At 41.4% G+C, this 19,414-nt stretch overlaps 1 protein-coding gene across 1 annotated transcript in view; it reads left to right on the plus strand.

The window, feature by feature from the left end:
* Positions 1-10,049: 10,049 nt before the first annotated feature.
* The window catches only part of NCAPH (non-SMC condensin I complex, subunit H), a 43,962-nt gene continuing 34,597 nt past the window's right edge, over positions 10,050-19,414 (plus strand). Inside the window, exons 1-5 of the mRNA XM_006873528.1 lie at positions 10,050-10,285; positions 10,442-10,532; positions 11,312-11,404; positions 11,724-11,856; positions 12,507-12,631. Coding sequence (XP_006873590.1) covers positions 10,119-10,285; positions 10,442-10,532; positions 11,312-11,404; positions 11,724-11,856; positions 12,507-12,631 — 609 coding nt within the window. The 5' untranslated portion in view covers positions 10,050-10,118. The remainder of the gene's footprint in view (positions 10,286-10,441; positions 10,533-11,311; positions 11,405-11,723; positions 11,857-12,506; positions 12,632-19,414) is intronic.

Here is a 19,414-nt window from a genome sequence, read left to right on the forward strand (position 1 = left end):
TAGTAAATAAGCACAAGATAGTGCTTGCTTTTTGGCTGGTCCACCCTTTGAAGGAGTGCATTTTCATAGTATTTCAGGATGCCCACCCAAACCCAACTCACTACTGATGACTGATTCCAACTCATAGTGCCCCTATGTTGTTGTTCTAAGTGCCATCGAGTCGGTTCATAGCAACCCTGTATATGGTTTCCAGGGAGCAGCTGGTGGATTTTAACCACTGACCTTGTGGTTAGCAATCCATACTTATCCTACAGTGCCACACCAGTGACCTGATAGGACAGAATTAACTGCTCCGTAGGGATTCCCAGGATGTAAGTTTCTAGGAAGCAGATTACCTGTTCTTTTCCTCAATAGCCCACTCAAACCAAACCAAACCCACTGCCGTTGAGTAGATTCTGACTCATATTGAATGAAGTCCCGGTGTAGCCCTGTAAGAAAAGCACTGGACTACTAACCACGAGGTGAGTGTTTCAAACCCACCAGCGGCTCCTGGAAAACCCTTTACAGGGTCGCTATGAGTGGAAATCGAATCAACGTCACTTAACAACAACTGTAAATCTTTATGGGAGCAGAAAGCCTGAACTGTCTCCTCAGGAGTGGCTGGTGGGTTTGAACTTCCAACTTTGAAGTTAGCAATCCAGTGCTTATCCTACAGTGCCACAAGGGAATTTAGGAATCCTAAATTCCACCAATAGTGCCTGGTAAGGCTCCCTTAATTGGACTAGTTTCAAGAGCGCTTAAAGCACGGTGGGCTAGGTGTCGGGCTGCTAACCACAAGTCAGTGGTTCAAACCCACCAGCCTATCTTAGGGAGAAAGATGACCCTATGCAGGATGACTATGAGTTGCAATACTTTACTATGAGTTGGAATACTCTTTAAAGAGTTCAAGAGCAAAGAAGTCAGTTTGAGAGCTAAGATGCACCTGACCCAAATCATGGTATTTTCAATAACCTCATAAGCATGTGAAAATTGGTCAGTGAATAGGAAGACCATGTTAGAATTGATGCATTTGAGCTATGGAGTTGGAGGAGAATATTAAAAGTTGCACGGACTGACAAAATAACACATAAATCTGTGTTGGAAGAAGTACAGCCAGAATGCTCCTTGGAAGCCAGGAGGCCAGACTTCATCTCTCATACTCCGGACAGGGGCCAGTCCCCGGAAAGGATATCATGTTTGGTAAAAGGGAGGGTCAGAGAAAAAAAGGTAGGGCCCCAACGAGATGGATTGGCACAGTAGCAGCAGCCATGGGCTCAAATGTAGCAACGATTGTGAGGTTGGTGCAGGATCAGGCAGTTCTGTTGTGCCTAGGGTCGCTATGAGTCGGTACCGACTCTATCGCACCTAACAACGATAATGAGCTGGAATCCACTTGATAGCAATAGACTTGTTTGGCTTTTTTTTTTTTTTGGTTGTTGTTTAATCTTTACCGTGAAGAGAGGTCAAGAGGTGGAGAGCAGACCTCCCCGAGCAGCAAGCTGAGGCGTTCTGCGCAGGCGTGCCACAAACCCCACCCAATATGACGTCACCACGGCCGTTACGGCATTCAGAAGTCTCGCGCGCGCGATTTAAAAGTAGCTCCTGAGAAGCCGGAGGCAATATGGGACCTCCCTGCCCAGGTGAGGCCGGACGGGAAGGAGAAACAGCACTCTGGGGCGCATAACATCCCTGAGCAGAGAATGCGACTTTCCTCAGCCCAATTCTGGACGCGCTGGCCGAGGGGGAGGCAGGTCCCGGCGAAGCTAGGGCATCAGTGGAGGGCGTCCACGGAGGGCATCCACCGAGGGGAAGGCAGGGCGCGCTCGTAACCAATCAGGAATCAGGTTCGGCGGGAGTCGGGGCGCGAGTTGGGCTGACCTGCTCAGATATCTGGGCGGAGTGTGAGGCGCTTTCTTCTTGGGCTCCTACAGCGTGCCAGGTGTCTCCATTAAAAATCTTTTCCTGAAATGGAGTTTCGTTTCAGGGCAGTGAGTGTGTTATGATTACCGCTGTAGGTTCAGCATGCGTACATTTATTTTTACATTGATTCAACAAGTATTTGAGTGTGTGGGGTCAGAAGGAGCACTGGTGGCGCAGTGGTTAAGCGCTCGGCTGACCGAATGCTTGGAGGTTCCAGGGTTGGAACCTACCAGCCGCTTTGTGGAGAAAGGTGGCAGTCTCCTTTGTAAACATCAAAGCTTGGAAACCTGGGGACAACACTACCCTGCCCTATTTATTGTTAAGTGCTATCGTGTTGGTTCCAACCCATAGCAACCCTGCATAGGGGTTTCCGAGCAGCTGGTGAGCTTGAACCGCTGACCTTGAAGCTCAAACCGATTTTGCAGTCCAGCACATTAACCCACGGCGCCACACAAGGACTCCTTTGGGGTCGCTATAAGCAAATTGTTTTGTGGGCAACTGAATGGGTTTAGGGCAAGCGAGTCAGTTCTGACTCATAGTGACCCCACAACAGTATGAAACTGCCAGGTCGTGCCCATCCTCACAGTTAATATGTTTGAGCCCATTGAGGCAGCCATTATGTCAATCTATCTTCCTCTTTTTCCCTGACCCTTCACTCAACCGAGCATGATGTCCTTCTCCAGGGACTGGTCCTTCTGACAACATATCCAAAGAAGAGTCAGAGTCTCCCCATCCTCCCTTCTAAGCAGCATTCTGGCTAAACTTCTTCCACGATAGATGTTTGCCTTTCTGGCAATCCATGATACTTTCAGTATTCTTCACCAGCACCATAATTCAAATGCATCAAATTTTCTCCATTCTTCCTTTTTCATTGTCCAACTTTCACAGCATGTGAGGTGATTAAAAATACCATGGCTGGGGTCACTTACGCTTTAATCCTCAAAATGACATCTTTGCTCTTTACATCTTTCGGTTTCTTGACTGCTGCTTCCATAAGTGTTGATTGTGATGCAAAGCGAAATGAAATCTTTAACTACTTTAATCTTTTCTTCATTTATCATAATGTTGTTTATTGATCGAGTTGTGAGGATTTTTGTTTTCTTTACATTGAGGTGCAATCTTATGTGGACTCTGATCTTCATTAGTATTTCAAGTCCTTTTGGCTTTCATCAAGCAGGATGTGTCATATGCATATTTCAGATTATTTGGGCCCTTCTTCCAATCCTGATGGCACATTCTTCTTCATACAATCCAACTTCTTGGATTGTTTGCTTCACATACAGCTTGTATATGTATGGTGAAAAGATGCAACCCCTGCACACACCTTTTCTGATTTTAAACCATTCAGTATCTCATTGTTCTGTTCTAAAGATTGCTTCTTGATCTTTGTACAGGTTCCTATGAGCACAGTGAAGTGTTCTGGAATATCCATTCTTTGCAGTGTTATCCTAGTTTGTTATGATCCTTTGCATAGTCAGTAAAGCATAAGAAAACATCTTTCTGGTATTCTGTGCTTTCATAGCCAAGATCCATTTGATGTCAGCAATAACATCTCTCATTCCACTTCTTCTGAATCCAGGTTGAATTTCTGGCAGCTCTTTGTTGATCTATTGCTGCAACCATTTAAAAATTGTCTTCAGCAAAATTTTGCTTGCATGTGATACTAACAGTATTTGATGATTTCCATATTCTGTTGGTTCATCTTTCTTTGGGCAGAAATATGGGCCTATTCCAATCGACTAGACAGGTTTAGTCTAGCGAGTGAGTGAGTGCGTCCAGCGCTGCATCAGTTTGGTGAAACATTTCAATTTGTATTCCATCAATTCCTGGAGTCCTGTTTTTGTTAATGCGTTCAGTGCAGCTTGGACTTTTTCCTTCAGTACCATTGATTCTTTTTCATGTGCTACCTTGTGAAATGGTTGAGCATCAACCTTTTTTTTTTTTTGTATGTTGTTGTTGTTATGTGCCGTGGAGTCGGTTCCGGCTCATAGTGACCCTATACAGGGTTTCCGAGGCTGTAAATCTTTACGGGAGCAGAAAGCCTCATCTTTCTCCCATGAAACAGCTGGTAGTTTCGAACTGCTGACCTTGTGGTTCGCAGCCCAATTGGTAACCACTACGCTACCAGAGCTCCTTATGTTCTTGAGTGACACTGACCTATAATTTTCTTTTTTAGTGATGTCCTTGCCTGGTTTTGGTATGAAGGTTATGCTTGTTTCATAAAATATATTTCTTAACTTTTCTGTATTTTGAAATAGTTTTAGTAAAACTGGTGTTACCTCTTCTCTGAATGTTTGATAAAATTCACTAGTAAAGCCATATGGGTCTGGAGGGTTTTTTTGGTTGGGAATTTTTTTTAATGACCTGATCAATTTCTTCTTTTGTTATAGGTCTGGTCAAGTTTTCTACTTCACTCTGTGTTCATTTTGGTATGCTGTGTTTTTCTAAAAATTTACCCATTTCTTCCACATCTTCAAATTTATTGGAGTATAAGTCTTCATAGTATTTTGTTATTATCCTTTTAATTTCCTTTGGTTTTGTTGTGATGTCACCCATATTGTTTCTTATGCATGTTATTTGCATCTTCTCCCTCTTTCTTTTGTTAGATTTGACAGTGGTTGATTTTATTAATCCTTTCAAAGAGCCAACTTCTTGTCCTGTTGACTTTTATTGTTTTTCTGCTTTATAATTCATTTATTTCTGCTCTAATCTTTATTATTTCTTTTCTTCTGGTGTCTGTAGATTTACGTTTTCTAATTTTTGGAGCTGTTGTATAATGTGTTGATTTTGGTTCTTTCTTCTTTTTGGAAGTGTGTGTTTATTGCTATAAATTGCCCTCTAAGCTCTGCTTTTGCTGTGTCCCAAATTTTCACTCTCATTTGCTACAGGAAAAAATTTTATTTGTTCTGTTACCCAGTACCTTTTAAGCAGTATGTTACTCAGTTTTCATGTATTTGATTTGTTTCCTTGATCTTCAAATAGTTGATTTCGCATTATAATCTGAGAAGATGGTTTGTAGTATTTTGATGTTTTTGCTTTGTGGCCTAACATATGATCTGTTTTGAAGAATGATCCATGTGCACTGGGGAAAAATGTGTATTGTACTGTTCCACTGGGTAGAGCTATCTGTATAAATCTGTGAGGTCAAGTTGATTGTGTTGTTTAGTTTCTCTGTATCTTTGTTGAGTTTCTGGTTGTTCTGTCCTTTTTTGAAAGTGGTGTATTAAAATCTACTGTGTTGTGGAATTATCTATTTTTTTCTTCAGTTCTATTAGAGTTCGATTTATGTATTTTGAGGCTCTTTTATCGGGAGCATACATATTTATTATGGTATGCCCTCTTGTTCAGTTGACCTTTAATGCCATTGTCTCTTATGCTCATTTTTGCCTTAAAGTCTATTTTGTTAGAATAAATACTGCCACTCCCACTTATTTTTGATTGCCATAAGCTTGATACATTTTTTTCATCCTTTAAAATTTTAATCTGTGTTTTTTTTGTGTGTGTGTAAGGTATGATGACATATTGAAAGATCCTTGTTTCTTATCAGTTCTGCCATTCTCTGTATCTTTACTGATGCATTTAGTCAGTTGACACTCAGCATAATCATCAATAGGTATGAATTTATTGCAGTCATTTTGCTGTATGTGTTTTTTTGTGGTGCTGCTAGTTTTCTTTGTTCTGAATATTTTCCTGTGCTAAGCTGAATTTCTTCGTTGTTTTAATGCTTACAAAATCTTTATGAATTTTCCTTTTCTTGACTTGGTGTGAAGGTGTCATTGAGGTTACCATTCAATTTATTAAATTCTTCCCGATTTTAAAAAGTATGTTTTGTCATAAAATCTACTTCCTTCTGTAACTATACTTTCCCTCTTAATGCTTTGTAGTTGTCTTCATTATGGATTGATATCTCTGATTCTCTGTTTTCAATCTTGTAGTTTTGATTTACTCTGGATACTTCTGTATTTGAATTTAATTCTGGCTGGTGTTGCTGTGTATGTCAATCTCTGGTTGTTGTCTGCTGTTGTTGGTTTTCAGTCGAAAGGACTCCTTTTCCTATTTTTTGTAAAGTTGGGTCGGTTTTTACAAACTGCTGTAATTTCTGTTTATCTGGTTCTAATTCTGCTTTATATTTGAGGAACAGTTTTGCTGGGTATATGATTCTTGGTTGGCAGTTTTTTTCTTTCAGACTTTTGTATATGTCTTTACATTGCCTTCGTATCTGTGTGCTTTCTGCTGAGAAATCAGATTTTAATCTTACTGGTTTTCCTTTGTAGGTAACATTTTGTTTTTCCTGAGCCACTTTCAGAATTCTTTTCTCGTCTTTGATTTTGGAGAGTTTGGTTACGATATGTCTTTGTGATTTTCTTTTGGAGTCTGTCCTGTTTATTCCACTTCTTGAAAGCTTATCTTCTCATTTTTCAAAATGTTAGGAACATTTCTCCCGTCAGTTCTTTGACCATCTTTTTTGTGCTTTTCTTTGTCTCTTCCTGCCCTGGAATTCCAGTCACTTGGAGGTTATTCCTTTTCTTGTTGTCCCACATAAATCTTAGATTTTCTTCAGATTTTTTTCTGCTTGCTCTTCTATCTTAGCAGTATTAACTTCAAGCTTGCTGATTCCAGCTTCCATCCCTGCTGTTTCAGTGTACTCTCCATTTCTGATATTTTAGTATTAATCGTTTGGACCTCTTTTTTGCAGGTTTTCAATGGTTTCCAATGCTATTTCTATCTTATTTGATTGTTCCGTAGCACTTTTCTGATTTCTTCCTTATTTTCCTCAACCTTTCCATGGAACATTTGTATGTACTTCAATATCATTCTCCTGAATTCCTTATTGGGCAGTTCCAAAGTCTGCACGCCTTCCAAAGGAAATTCTAGGCCTACCTCCAGCTCATGTTTGAGCTACTCTGTCTTGTTTCTGCACATCGGCATAAATTTTCTGTTGCTTTTTAGGCATTGTGGTGCTGTTGTAATTAGATGAATGTATGTTGGTGTTTTCTTAAGCTCTTTGATTGCCTCCTGGCAGATATGATCAGGAGATGAGCTTCTCTTTTCATTTCTCTTACTACTCAACTCAGAGTGATTTTTATAGGTGTTGATTTTTTACATTGTTCTGGTATATGGCAGCTGGTATTGGTTCTTGCCCAGATGGTGGGATTTTATAGGGTGCGATTGTAGCTTGGCTGTATGACGGCAATTGCTATCTCTTTTTGGGTCAAAGTGAGAAAGAGTTCCTTTAAGATAAAAGAGGGATCAGAAAACCAGACTGGACTCTAAAGTTCAAAATTGCCAAAAAACAAAAACAGTAAACAACAACAACAAAAAAAAGTAGCAAAATATGAGTAAGACTTTAGTGCCCCTTCTTTGGCTATTTGCCTTCAAAGTTACATGAGAAATTTCAAGATGTTTTTGTTAAACCTTACGATGTAACTCAAGGTTTTGTTTTTGGACTTTTCCCCCCTTTTTTGCCTCTCACCTCCCTTCAAGCCTGTTTAGATGTGTCTCCTAGTGAGAACCAGCCCAGGGCTGGCTGACCCATATTGAAAGACACTCCCATTTTAAGCTGTTTCAATTGGTTCCTCCCCCTTACTCCATTCTGCACCCAATGATCCTTGCTGTGCTGATCATTGCACATATGAAGTAGAACCTTCACTGGGGCTGTCCACTTGCTCAGGTAACCCCTCTGGTCTCCAGAGTGAAGGTGGGCAGACAGAGGAAAATAAAAGAATGAAAAAGAAATATTCGCACCTTTATCTCTGACTTAGTCAGACCTATGTGATGGGAGTGCTCTCTTTACTTTGTATGTGCTTTTTCCTGTTCAAAAATGGCTGTTCTGGGACTTGCTGGCTGCCGCAAATCAGAAAACACCTCCTTTTTGGCTTCTGTTCCAAACGCACTCGTAGTAAGCCTTCGGTCCTCCAAATTATCCTTTTATATGAAGTTCATAGTTCCAGGACCGTCCTTTGAAGCTGTTTCGTTTAGTATTCCGTATAATTACTGGTGGAGATCTGCACAACCTTTCTCTCTAATCTGCCATTAAGCCCTGCCTCCTGGGTGTATGATTCTTGGTTGGCAATGTTTTTCTTGTTGGCAATTTTTTTCTTGCAGAGTTTTGTGTATGTCATTCCATTGCCTTCTTGCTTACATGGTTTCTACTGAAAAATCAGAGTTTAGTCTTATTGGTTCTCCTTTGTAGGTAACTTCACTTTTTTTCCAAGCTGCTCTCAGGATTCATTCCTTGTCTTTGGTTTTAGAGAGTTTGATTATATGTCTTGGTTATTTTCTTTTGGGGTCTAACTTGTTTGGGGTTCATTGAGCTTCTTGAATGCTTATTGTTTTGTCTTTCATAATGTTAGGTAAGTTTTCTTCCAACAACTCTTCGACAACTTTTTCTGTGCTTTTTATTGTCTCTTCCTGTTCTGGAATTTTCATCACCTGTAAGTTGTTCCTCTTTATGGTGTCCCACATAACTTTTAGGCTTTCTTCGGGTTTTTTCATTCTTTTTTATGATTGTGTTTCTAGTATACTGTGGCAATGGTGGTGGTGTGTTGTTGAGTCGGTTCCAAATCACCGTCACTCTGTTTAGGGTTTTCAAAACTGTAAATCTTTATGGGAGCAGAAAGCCTTATCTTCTCTCCTGGACAGCTGGTGGATTAGAACTGCTGAACTTGTGGTTAGCAGCCCAATATGTAATCAGTATGCTATTAGGGCTCTTTTTTTTTTTTTTTTTTAAATCATATTGAGAAATTTATCTTCAAGCCCACTTAATTTGGGCTTCCATTGTTTCGAATCCACTCCTTTATCCTTTCAACTGCCAATTTTGTGATTCAAACAAACCTTGTGATTCAGACTGACTTTGCAGTCAAGCACATTAACCCACAGCACCACATCAGGACTCCATTCTGAATTGTTTTTTTTTTTTTTTAAATGTTTCCTTGTGGTATCATTTAACTTGCTCCTCTGCCCCTGTATTTCCTACAACCGGAAGTTAGATCTAAAGTCTTGGTTCATTTTAAATTAGACACTTTTGACAAACTATTTCATGAGTTTCATGAGTAATGCTAATGGATTTCACATTGCATCACACTAGTAAGGAGACCTGGTGTGGTATATTGGGTTTATGCACTAGATTGCAAGGTCGGTTTAAACCACAAGGTCCGTGGTTCAAGCTCACTAGCCACTCTTTAGAAACCCTATACAGGGTCACAGTGGGTCGGAATTGACTTAACGACACTTAACAATAACAACAACAATAATGAGTAGAGGATCCCTGGTTGGGCTGCAAACCACAAGGTCAGCAGTTGAAATCTACCAGCTACTCTGAGGGAGAAAGGTGAGGCTTTCTGCTCCCATGAAGATTTATAGCCTCAGAAACTATACAGGGTCACTATGAATCAGAACCAACTCCATGGCATACAACCACAACCACCACCAAGATGAGTAAGAGTCAGGTTTTTTCATTTTTTGTGAGGCTACATTTGATTGCTTGGTTGATGACTAGTTTTTTCATTATGGACAGTTTTCCCTTTGCAATTTGTGGGTGATCTGTGGGTGATTGTTTGGAACATACTATTTATTTCATCTGTTTTGTCTCCCCTACAAGATGAGGCAGAGCTAGGTTAGTCTGTACCTCACTGTTGTCTCGTCATCTGTCTCTCCCTTGCCTGGCACTATGGGTTATATGAGTTTGTTGTTTCAGTACATAGTTTGTGAACTTGCCAGAAGCACCAACTGTATCTTATCCTACTTTGTATCCTGTACATTGCTTAGATTCATGTTGTTGTTGTTGTTGTTGTTAAGTGCCATTGAGTTGGTTCTGACCCATAGCAACCCTATGTAGGGTTTCTAAGGAGCTGCTGGTGGGTTTGAATTGCTTGAGGTTAGCTGTCCAGTGCTTATCTGATAGCATCACAATAGCTGCCTAATCAAATTTTGTTCCAGATTGGTAAGGAAACAACAGAAACTTATCATCCTCCAAGAAACCCAAACTCAAGGTCTAGTCATAGAGTGTCGGAGTTGGAAAAGATACTTGCAGGGGAAGTGCAGTGAATGTCCATCCCTGTTACAGACTCCATCCCCCTGGTTGGTATAGGAAATATTCTGTTGAAGTTTGCTTGAGCAAGTATTTTGTTCTATTGCTCTCAGTTACAATGAACAACTCTGCTTCAGAGACCAATGAACTCCCCCATAGTGCCACCTCACCTTCGGATCGGGTCTTCTCAATGCCTCTGCCAAGGAAGGCCCCTCTTAGTACTCCTGGCACCCCGATTCTTGAAGACTTTCCACAGAATGATGATGAAAAGGAGCGACTGCAACGGAGGCGCTCCAGGGTCCTTGACCTGCAGTTCAGCACAGACTCACCTCATTTGTTAACCTCTCCCTCTAGTAGGTGAGTATGTTTCTGGGCTGGCTCCCCTTGGGGTGGCCACTTTGACATGGGAACCTGTATCCTAGCATCTCCTTAATAACTATGTGGGCCTGGGTTTTAAAAAGTTATAGTGTCATGGATCCTTACTAAAGTTTTCTGTGTTTGTTTTCCATTTAGGAGTATTGATAGTTCAGCTACAATCTCTAAATTTACAAACACACAGATCACAGAGCATTACTCCACCTGTATAAAATTATCTGCAGAAAATGTGAGTATCTGTTGGCTTACTACTGAAGATTAACAACTTGATTTGGCCTTCTTGATTCGATAGAGAATGCATGATCACTGCTAATTGTGTAATCTTATTCTCAGTGACTCAGTGCTGTTATTTTTCAGTATGCTTTTGTGGTTTCCTATGGACCTTTGGTGCTCCCCCACCAGGTGTGTGCACCTGCAGTATACCTAGAGAGGCAGTATGGTGTGGGATTAGTAGTGTGAGTTCTGCAACTGGATTGCCTGAGTCAGAGTCCTGTCTCTTTTTTTTTTTTAATGTTTTATTGTGAATTATGTGATAGTGTACATGGGAGAACGTTAGTTTTACATTCATTCTATCGTATGTCGTCTCATTGCCATGGTTACAATCCCCTCCATGCAAAGTCCTGTCTCTTTTACGTATAACCTTTGTGACCATGGCAAGTTACCCAGCCACTCTGCCCCAGAGTCCTGGGGTAAAATGAGGATGAGATTAATACCTAATTCCTAGAGTTGTTCTGAGAGTGTCTGAGCCCCTTCATGTGCAGTGCTTAGAACAGGGCCTGTGCACTATGGACGCTTGGGAATTTTGTGCTGTCCTTATGTAGACCTTGAGAATGAAGAGGAGCATATGTGTGGATTGGGCTACGTTGCCAAGTGTTCTGGGAATTCAGATCAGAGGCATTATGTAGAATATTCCTAATATAAAATTTTAGCTTCTTCTATTTAGGGTAACATTATCTACGTGAGCTTAGGCTTTAAATAATACATCTTTCTGCAATTTTTTGTTTTCAGAAAATCACTACCAAGAATGCTTTTGGCTTGCACTTGATTGATTTTATGTCAGAGATTCTTAAAGAGAAAGACACTGAACTGACCAACTTTAAAGTAAGAAGCATGTCCACTATCTTGCGTCGGCAGTAATGATGATTATTTCTAATGCTTGAATTCTGCAAGTACACAAGAACCTTTTCTATTTAAGACATTGTGAGCTGCCTCATTGTGTTTCCTAGCCTGATGAAATGCAGAGAAGCTATCTGTGTGTTAGATTCTGTTTATTCCATACCATTGTTCATGGAATTCTTGTCAATTTTTTCTCTCTTCAAGGAAACCAAATAAGCATTTTCACAGCTTACTTTGTTTTATCTGTTCAGAGATAGGTTTGTGTATCTCCTCATGAGTCTGATAGCTTTGCTTGTTTGACTAGGTAGCTGCTGGCACACTGGATGCCAGCACCAAGATTTACGCAGTGCGTGTGGATGCTGTTCATGCCGATGTGTACAGAGTCCTTGGCGGATTAGGCAAAGATGCTCCTGAAGAAATGGAGAGCTCTGGTACAGGTGTGTTTGCAGGTTGGGCTTTGGATTTCACGGGCCACTTTTGGGGCATGGCAGGTAGCTATTTGAGTGATATACTGGCATAAAATCACAAGAAATTGATCATCTCATGGACATTTTCAGAATTGTATATGGTCTTGCATGAGACTACTCAAATACTAATTCTTTTTCTTGGAAAAGAGAAAAAAGGCCTTCTAAGGTTCTTAGATTTTATCTAGGCAAAGTTGGGTATATATCACCAACTTGGAAGCTTCTGATGTGGAGGTCTTTGAAAACTGATTTGTATTAGAAGCCAAATAATTAATCTAGTACAGTAAATCCTGTGAAACCAGGAACTTGTTCAAGGTGGAAACCTACCAAAGAAGGAAAACTCAGTTTTTGTGCTATGAGAGAGCAATAGAAAAGTGTAAGAATGCATCCTGTCAAAGGTTATAAGACCTGGAAAACCAAGTAAGTCCTGATGTGTTCTGGCTTTCACATGTTTCACTGTAGATTTTCTTCTGAGCTGCAGAGTAGATGGCCCTGTTGCTTTGAGAGAATTTGCATATTTAGATTATGCTCACTCTTTAGGTTTCTGAAGAACTTGAATGGATCATTTCAATTATGTGCTCCAAAGCAGCTCACATCCCTTACACGCTTATTTCCTCTTTTAGGTGGAAGTGTTACTGAAATGGGAACAGCCAAAAAAGCACCAAAGCCAAAAAAGAAACACTTATACAAAACCATCGAGCAGAATGTTAACAACCTCAATACCCCTGAAGCAGATCGAAAATGTGAGGTGAGGAACTGTGTACAGCATGGTCTCTGACTCATTTAGAACCTCAGGGTCTAATGCTTGGCAGGGTTAAGCCTGCTGTTTGTTTAAGCCTCAAACCAAACTAAATTCGCTGACATCAAGTCAATTCCAACTCTTAGAGAACCTGTATAGGGTTTCCGAGGAACCGGCTACTGGCAGGTTTAAAACACTGACCCTGTGATTAGCAGTCCAGTGCTTATCCTACAGGGCCACACCAGGACTCTTCAATTCCTGTTTTTCTCTCAGTGTATCAGAATGATGGACTAGAAAGAAATGGCAAATTGCTGACGTCTGATCGATTATAGAATTAATTTTATTTCCTAGGAGAAATTGTTGTTGTTAAGTGCCTCAGAGTTGATTCCAATCCATAGTGACCCTGTAGAAAGTTTCTGAGAAACAGCTGATGAACTTGAACCGCCAATCTTGCAGTTCAAAGCAACTTTGCAGTCCAATGCATTAACTCACAGCACTACCCCAGGACTCCTGGAGAGCTAGCAGCAGTGAGAATAGCTAGCATTTACTATGCACTTACTGGTTGCCATGAGCTACCTTAAGCCTTTGACCTATGTTGACTCAGTAGTCCTCACAGCATACTTGGGACATTTTATGTAGCAATAACCAAGGTGCAGGGCTGTGAAGTAATTTGCCCAAGAGCTAGGTCATCTGACTCCAGAGTTTTTCTTCTAAATGACCCAAGGAATGTGCTTGAAGAAAGGGTGTGGAAAGAAAGACCTCAGTTGTAATTAATATAGTTTAATTAAAGTAAATGGGTGTGGCTGCAGTTTTTTTGTTTTGTTTTGCTGAACATACATTGATTCAGTATAATCTTGTGTGTATTTGTACTCTTGGGAGAATATGTCTGTAGAAACTCTAAAGCATCGAATTTCAGTTACTCTTAAAAATTATTGTACCATCTAGTCACCGATAGTGGACTAGATTACTTTGTCCTCTTGCCTCCACACCCATCATGAGTGATTAAAGTCATTAGACTGGGAGTGGTCACCAAAGAAATGAGTATACAAGGGGGCTTCAAAAAATGGAAACATGGAATTAAGAGATAATGGAATTTTCCAACGAGCTTTTGGAAGTCCCCTCATATAGAAAAGAGAAGAAGCCCAAAGACTGAATTTTAGGATATCCTGATCTAAAGAGCTAAAGGAGAAACCTCCAGTAGGTAAGAGAATAAGTCAAAAGTGTGTGGCATGCAAACAAGGAAGTGTTTCAGGGAGATGGAGTAGATCAGCCTTGTCAGTCAACACACGCATGCATGGGCATGTGGGTATGTTGGGGTAGGGGGGTGAGATGAGGGAGAGTTAGAGAAAGCAAATATGCAAAGTATTAATAATTAGCAAATCTAGGTTAAAGTTACAGAGATTCATGTTAATATTCTTTCAACATTTTTGTAGGTTTACCATTTTTGATAATAAATGGGAAGAGAACTGGCAGGACAGGACTGAAGACACTGAGTACAGGCAGTTCTTTTGAAGAGTTTCCCTATAAATGAGAGCAGAGTAATGGACAATGGAGAAGGAAGGAAGGAAGGTTGAGTGAGTTTTTGTTAGTTTGTTTTTTATCGGGAGAATTTAATGGCAAGAGTTTGTTTGTTGATGATGTAGAAAAGAAAGGAGAGTTGCTGGTGTGAGCAGGTAAGGGAAAGGAATGGAAGCAGAAGTGGAGCTTGGCTGAAGAGTACTAGTGGCTAGTAGGGGATGAGTTTGAGGGTGCACATGTGGGAGCACATTCTGGATATCCTTTTGTAGTTGTGAAGCCCTGTGGTTAGGTGTTAGACCGCTAACTGCATGGTTGGCGGTTCAAACCCACCAGCCCCTCTGCGGAAGATAAAGATGCTCAGTCTTGGAAGCCCTGTGTAGGGTCACTATGAGTTGGAATGTACCTGATGGCAGTGGGTCTGGTTGGGTTTGGGTTTTCTAGTAAAATAGGAAGCTATGTCATCAATTGGCAGTGAATATAGGGGAGGGAAGTGTTGGAGGTTCAGGGCGAGAGGAAGGGAGGAAAGAGTCTTCTAGGTGTAGCTGAAGGGATAGACTAAGAAATGCAGTTTGGTTTCCAGACAACACTTGTTGTTGTTGTTGTTAAGTGCAGTCGAGTCGGTTCCGACCCATAGCGACCCTGTACAGGGTTTCCAAGGGTGTAAATCTTTACGGGAGTAGAAAGCCTCACCTTTCTCCCGCGGAGCGGCTGGTAGTTTCGAACCGCTTAGGATTCACTTAAAGGTAGTGGTGGATGAATTTAAAGTGAGACCAGTCAGTATGACTTTCTTTCTCCGGCCATGATTAGTTAGTTGTGTGGTACATACATGAAATAAGCAGAAAGATGGATTTGACAAAGGAATGTCTCTGTTGGAGTGAGTGTGACTTAGCTAGAAAGGGGTAGTGGAGGTAAAACTATGTACAAGGAAGTGGTTATAATCATTGCTCAGGGAATTTTAACTGCCACAGTGGGGTGAGGGACAGGAAATGATGCAATTAGTAGATTTTAGTCTTTCTGAGAGTCAAAGACCGGACTGTAGGAATAAGAAGCATGAAGTAGAAATGTAGAAGATCATTGTAAGAAAGTAACACTTGGAGTTGAGGTTATGGGGAGATTGTAATCATGGTTGAGATCATAGTTCAGGGACCAGGCAAGGGGATAGATAAAAGGGTGACGAGACTAAGGCATGAGGATCTCAGAGATCTAGAGTTCTTTGGGTGATGGTCAAGAGCATTGAGGGGTATTAAGTGACTGAGAGACTGGAGCATTGGATGGATATTGGAATCCTCTCAAATTGTGACAGGAGTAAAGTTGGAGAAGAGTAGTAAGTAAGGAGCTAACACTCAGTCTTCAAAGAAGGGGCATAGGACTGTCTTCAGGGGATTGGAAGATGATTGTGACACAGATAGGAAGACAGTGGTAAAGTCTAGTTATATTCAAAGCTGAGAGTATTTAGTAATTGGGAAGGAGAATAGTCTGGAAGCTGCATGAGGAGCCAGGAAATCACCTACCTCACTTCTCTCCCCAGTGACTGGAGGATTAAGAAGAGGAGCAGCCCCAACTAGAGAAGGCTGCTGGAGACGAAATGTCCTTGTGAGAGCCCCTTGTTAGTTTAGATAGTGCTTCTTAGTCTTTGTTAGTATTGCTCCTCCTAAGGGGTCCTGGTGGATCGGTGGCCAAAGTGCTCAGCTGCTAGGCAAATGTTCAGTGGTTTGAGCCCACCAGCCACTTGGAAGATGTGGCATTCTGCTTCTGTAAATATATACAGCCTTGGAATCCCTTTGGGGCAGTTCTATTCTGTCCTGTAGGGTCACTGTGAGTTGGAATAGATGCCAGCAGTAGGTTTTTAGAAGGAGCTTTTCAGACATTTTGTTCATTGAAATTGTGTAATAAGAAATAGGATTTTGTTAAGTAGGTTTGAGATTTGGAGAGCCACAGATCATCGTAATGTCTTCAGTGTTTTTTCAAGGAGATTGCCCGCCAGAATCAATTTTCACCTTCTTGAGGGTGCTATCGCCCCCACTGAGAATACATGAGTTAGACTGGGAAGAGAAGCAGCAGATAAAGGTATTGTTGCTGAGGACTGACCGAATCTAGAGAGCCCCAGGGAAAGTACCATAAGGGAGATGTATACAAAAGTTATGGATAAGTTGGTGGAATGTAGCCTCCTGGGGGTCTTGAGTCGTTTTTTTGTGTGATAATAAACAAACTAGGTAAAGGGCAATAGTGAGAATTGCCCTAGTGGTCTCATAGCCGAAGGAAGTGGTGAGTACAGGGAGTTAAGAAAGTGAGGGGGTGTTGCTGAGTTCACTCATATTGGTGTGGTGGCAGCAGGGTAGGCAGGTCTAAGCCTAAACAGATTTTGTAACATCAGTATTGTTGGGGTCCCCCACCACACTTCCCTATGTATTCCACTGCACTGAGCATTTAAAGACTCGTGGAAGCCGACTAATGGCTTATGGAAAGAGACCAGCAGAAGCATACTTGTCCAGAATGCTTTCAACATTTGAAATGTTTACACAAACAAACAACACAGTGTCTTAGTTCTGTAGTGCTGCAGTCACAAATACCACAGTTGTATGGCTGTAACAAACACATTTATTATCTTACAGTTCAGGAGGATGGAAGTTCCAATTCAGGGCTCTGGCTCCAGGGGAAGGCTTTCTCCCTCTGTCAGCTCTGGGGGAAGGTCCTTTTCTCTCTTCATCTCTGTCCCTTGCTTCCTTTATGATCTTCATGTGGTGTGGCATGTATCTTCTCCCATCTCTGATCTTTTTTCTCTCAAAAGAGGTTGAAGGCGCTGTAGGTTAATGCAGGGTTGCTTTGAACCACAAGGTCAGAAGTTCAAATCTACCTCAGAAACCCTATACTAGGTCACTAACAGTCTGAACTGACTCCACTGCACTTAACAACAACTGCCACACAATACTGTTTCATTAACATGACAAAAAAGATCCATTCTCAACTGCGATTATAACTCTGATAGGGAATAGAATTTACAACACATTTTTTTTTTAAACGTTTTATTGTGAATTATATGATAGTTTACATGTTTACATGAGAGAACTTTAGTTTTACACTCATTCCATCTTATATCATTTCATTGCCATGGTTCCTTCCAATCCCTTCATGCATCATCAACTGACCAAAGGGTATATCCTAGAAACCCGCCCCCTACCCTCCCTCATCCGCCCCCAGTCTTCTGCCCACAGGCCCTCTCCCTCTCTGGATCCAAAGTCCCCAGCTGCTTCATCACTCCACGTCATCGTCTCTGTCTCCATCTCAGGGATCTCTGGTTCTCTGGGTAGGGTTTCGCTCTCCGCTCTTCTCCGTTGATGGTCCTAGAGACCTCTGCTCCTAGACTGGAGAAATAATTGCTCCCTTCCTTGCTATAAAATGTCTACTTTTGCACTTCCAACCCTCATAATCAGTCCTGATAACCATTCACTACAGTATCACGAGTTACCCATCTGTATTTCATTTCATCAGCTCCGCCTAGACAGATTGGATAGTACTCACTGGAGATTCTGCCTTCCTCCGTGCCCACTAGCTCTAGGTTCCCTTTTGAAAGCTTGTAAGCCAGTCACTTCTTGCCTTTGTAGTTCCCCCCTCACCATTTGGGTATCCAATGTCCAAGTTGCCCATCTCTGCCCACTCTGTGTGGAGGGGGTGGGAATGTTTCTTGCTGTAAGGATTTGTTCCTTCTTTTGAGTCTCTGCATCCGTAGGTATAGGTCAAGTTCATCAGATTGTATCAGCTTGCTCTTTTTTTTTTTTCCTTTTCTTCCTTCTTCTAGTCAACTTCTGATCATCCAGCCATTGACCCAGGTCACGTGGGTACTATCTGCAAGTATGGGTGTTCTTGTGCCGATGCCCTCTCTTCCCATCAGCCGGTAGCTCCACTCTCCACTCGAGTCCTTCGTGGCCACGCCACTAACTCTGGGCCCAAGAGTCCCCAGGTCTCCTCTTACTGCTTGCCAAGCAGGTCCCCAGTTGGGTCCACAGAAGCCCACTGAACATTGTAAGGCTTAGCTTGTCACTTCATTGCTGCTTTTATCCCTCTTCCCCCTATCCGTGATGCGTGTGGTCACCAATCAGAGCGTGTATTTCTGTTGAGTCTTAGTCTTGGAAGGGGGTTTGTGTTGAGAAGACCCTACCACTTGTCTTGATGTTTCCTAGGGAAGCGATTTGTTTGTTCTTGTAGTAACAGTTCCTCTGCCTCTATTGTTTTGTATTTTCCCTGTAGGTCTTTCTTTCAAGAAGTATTTTTTGTTGTTCTAGCTGCTCCAGGCTGGTCTGCTCGTCCATTCAAGTGGAAATTTCTCATCTCTGGAGATCTGGATGTGGTTCTAGTTTCTACCTATAGTTTTATGTATTGCAAAGGCTCCACAAGAAGCCTTGTTCACTGGGTACGCTGTAGCCCCAGTTTAGGTATTCCAATCAGTTATAGGCAGAAGACGGACTTACAAGCCTTCTAGTGTGATGTTTCTGACTATTCCTTTCTCTCCCCCTTCAGTGTCTACTCTGTATTATAGTGCAAGGATTTTTTGATTTTCAAAACTTTTTATTGTAAATCCTGTTAAGGTTTGCAGAACAGAGCATCACTTTTATACTCAATAGATCATACACTTTATTTCATCTCAATGATTGCAGTCTCCTTCATGTAACGACAGTTATCCCACTTCCTCCCTTTGGTTCTTATTTTCATTCCACCCTTCTTCCCAACCCTTCTCAACTTTGTCCTTAGATAAGTGTTGCCTTTTTGATTTTGAATTGTTGACCATTTCATGGAGAGCATACCTTACTAACCATACTAGCATACTAGTGTTGTCCCCCTCATCCCTATATGCCTATCTACTACTTAGCTGAAAACTGGTCCAGGAGTTTGAATTCTGTTCTAGACCTGAAGGATGGTCAAGGATCGATTCCTTCAGCCTCTTTCTGACGTGTAAGCCTGATCTTATTTTTTAAAATTTGGAGTTTTGTTCCACATTTTCTCTCACTCTATTCAGGACCTTTTAAAGGGATTTCTTTCAGAGCAGTTGGTAGTGGTAGCTGGGTACCATTTAATTCTTCTGGTCTCACAGTCATGGAGAATGATGTTCACATGTTCTATTGGTCCATTGGTCTAGTTGATTCCAAGCATTTTCAATTTTTGTCACTCTGTTTTTTGTCCATGGAGAGACCAATAGTTGCACCTTAGATGGCAATTTATGAGCTTTGAATATCCCAGTCATTATTTACCAAAGCAGGATGTAGAACATTGTCTTTGGTG

Source organism: Chrysochloris asiatica, unplaced genomic scaffold (genome assembly GCF_000296735.1).
Source record: "Chrysochloris asiatica unplaced genomic scaffold, ChrAsi1.0 scaffold00245, whole genome shotgun sequence".
Taxonomy (NCBI): domain Eukaryota; kingdom Metazoa; phylum Chordata; class Mammalia; order Afrosoricida; family Chrysochloridae; genus Chrysochloris; species Chrysochloris asiatica.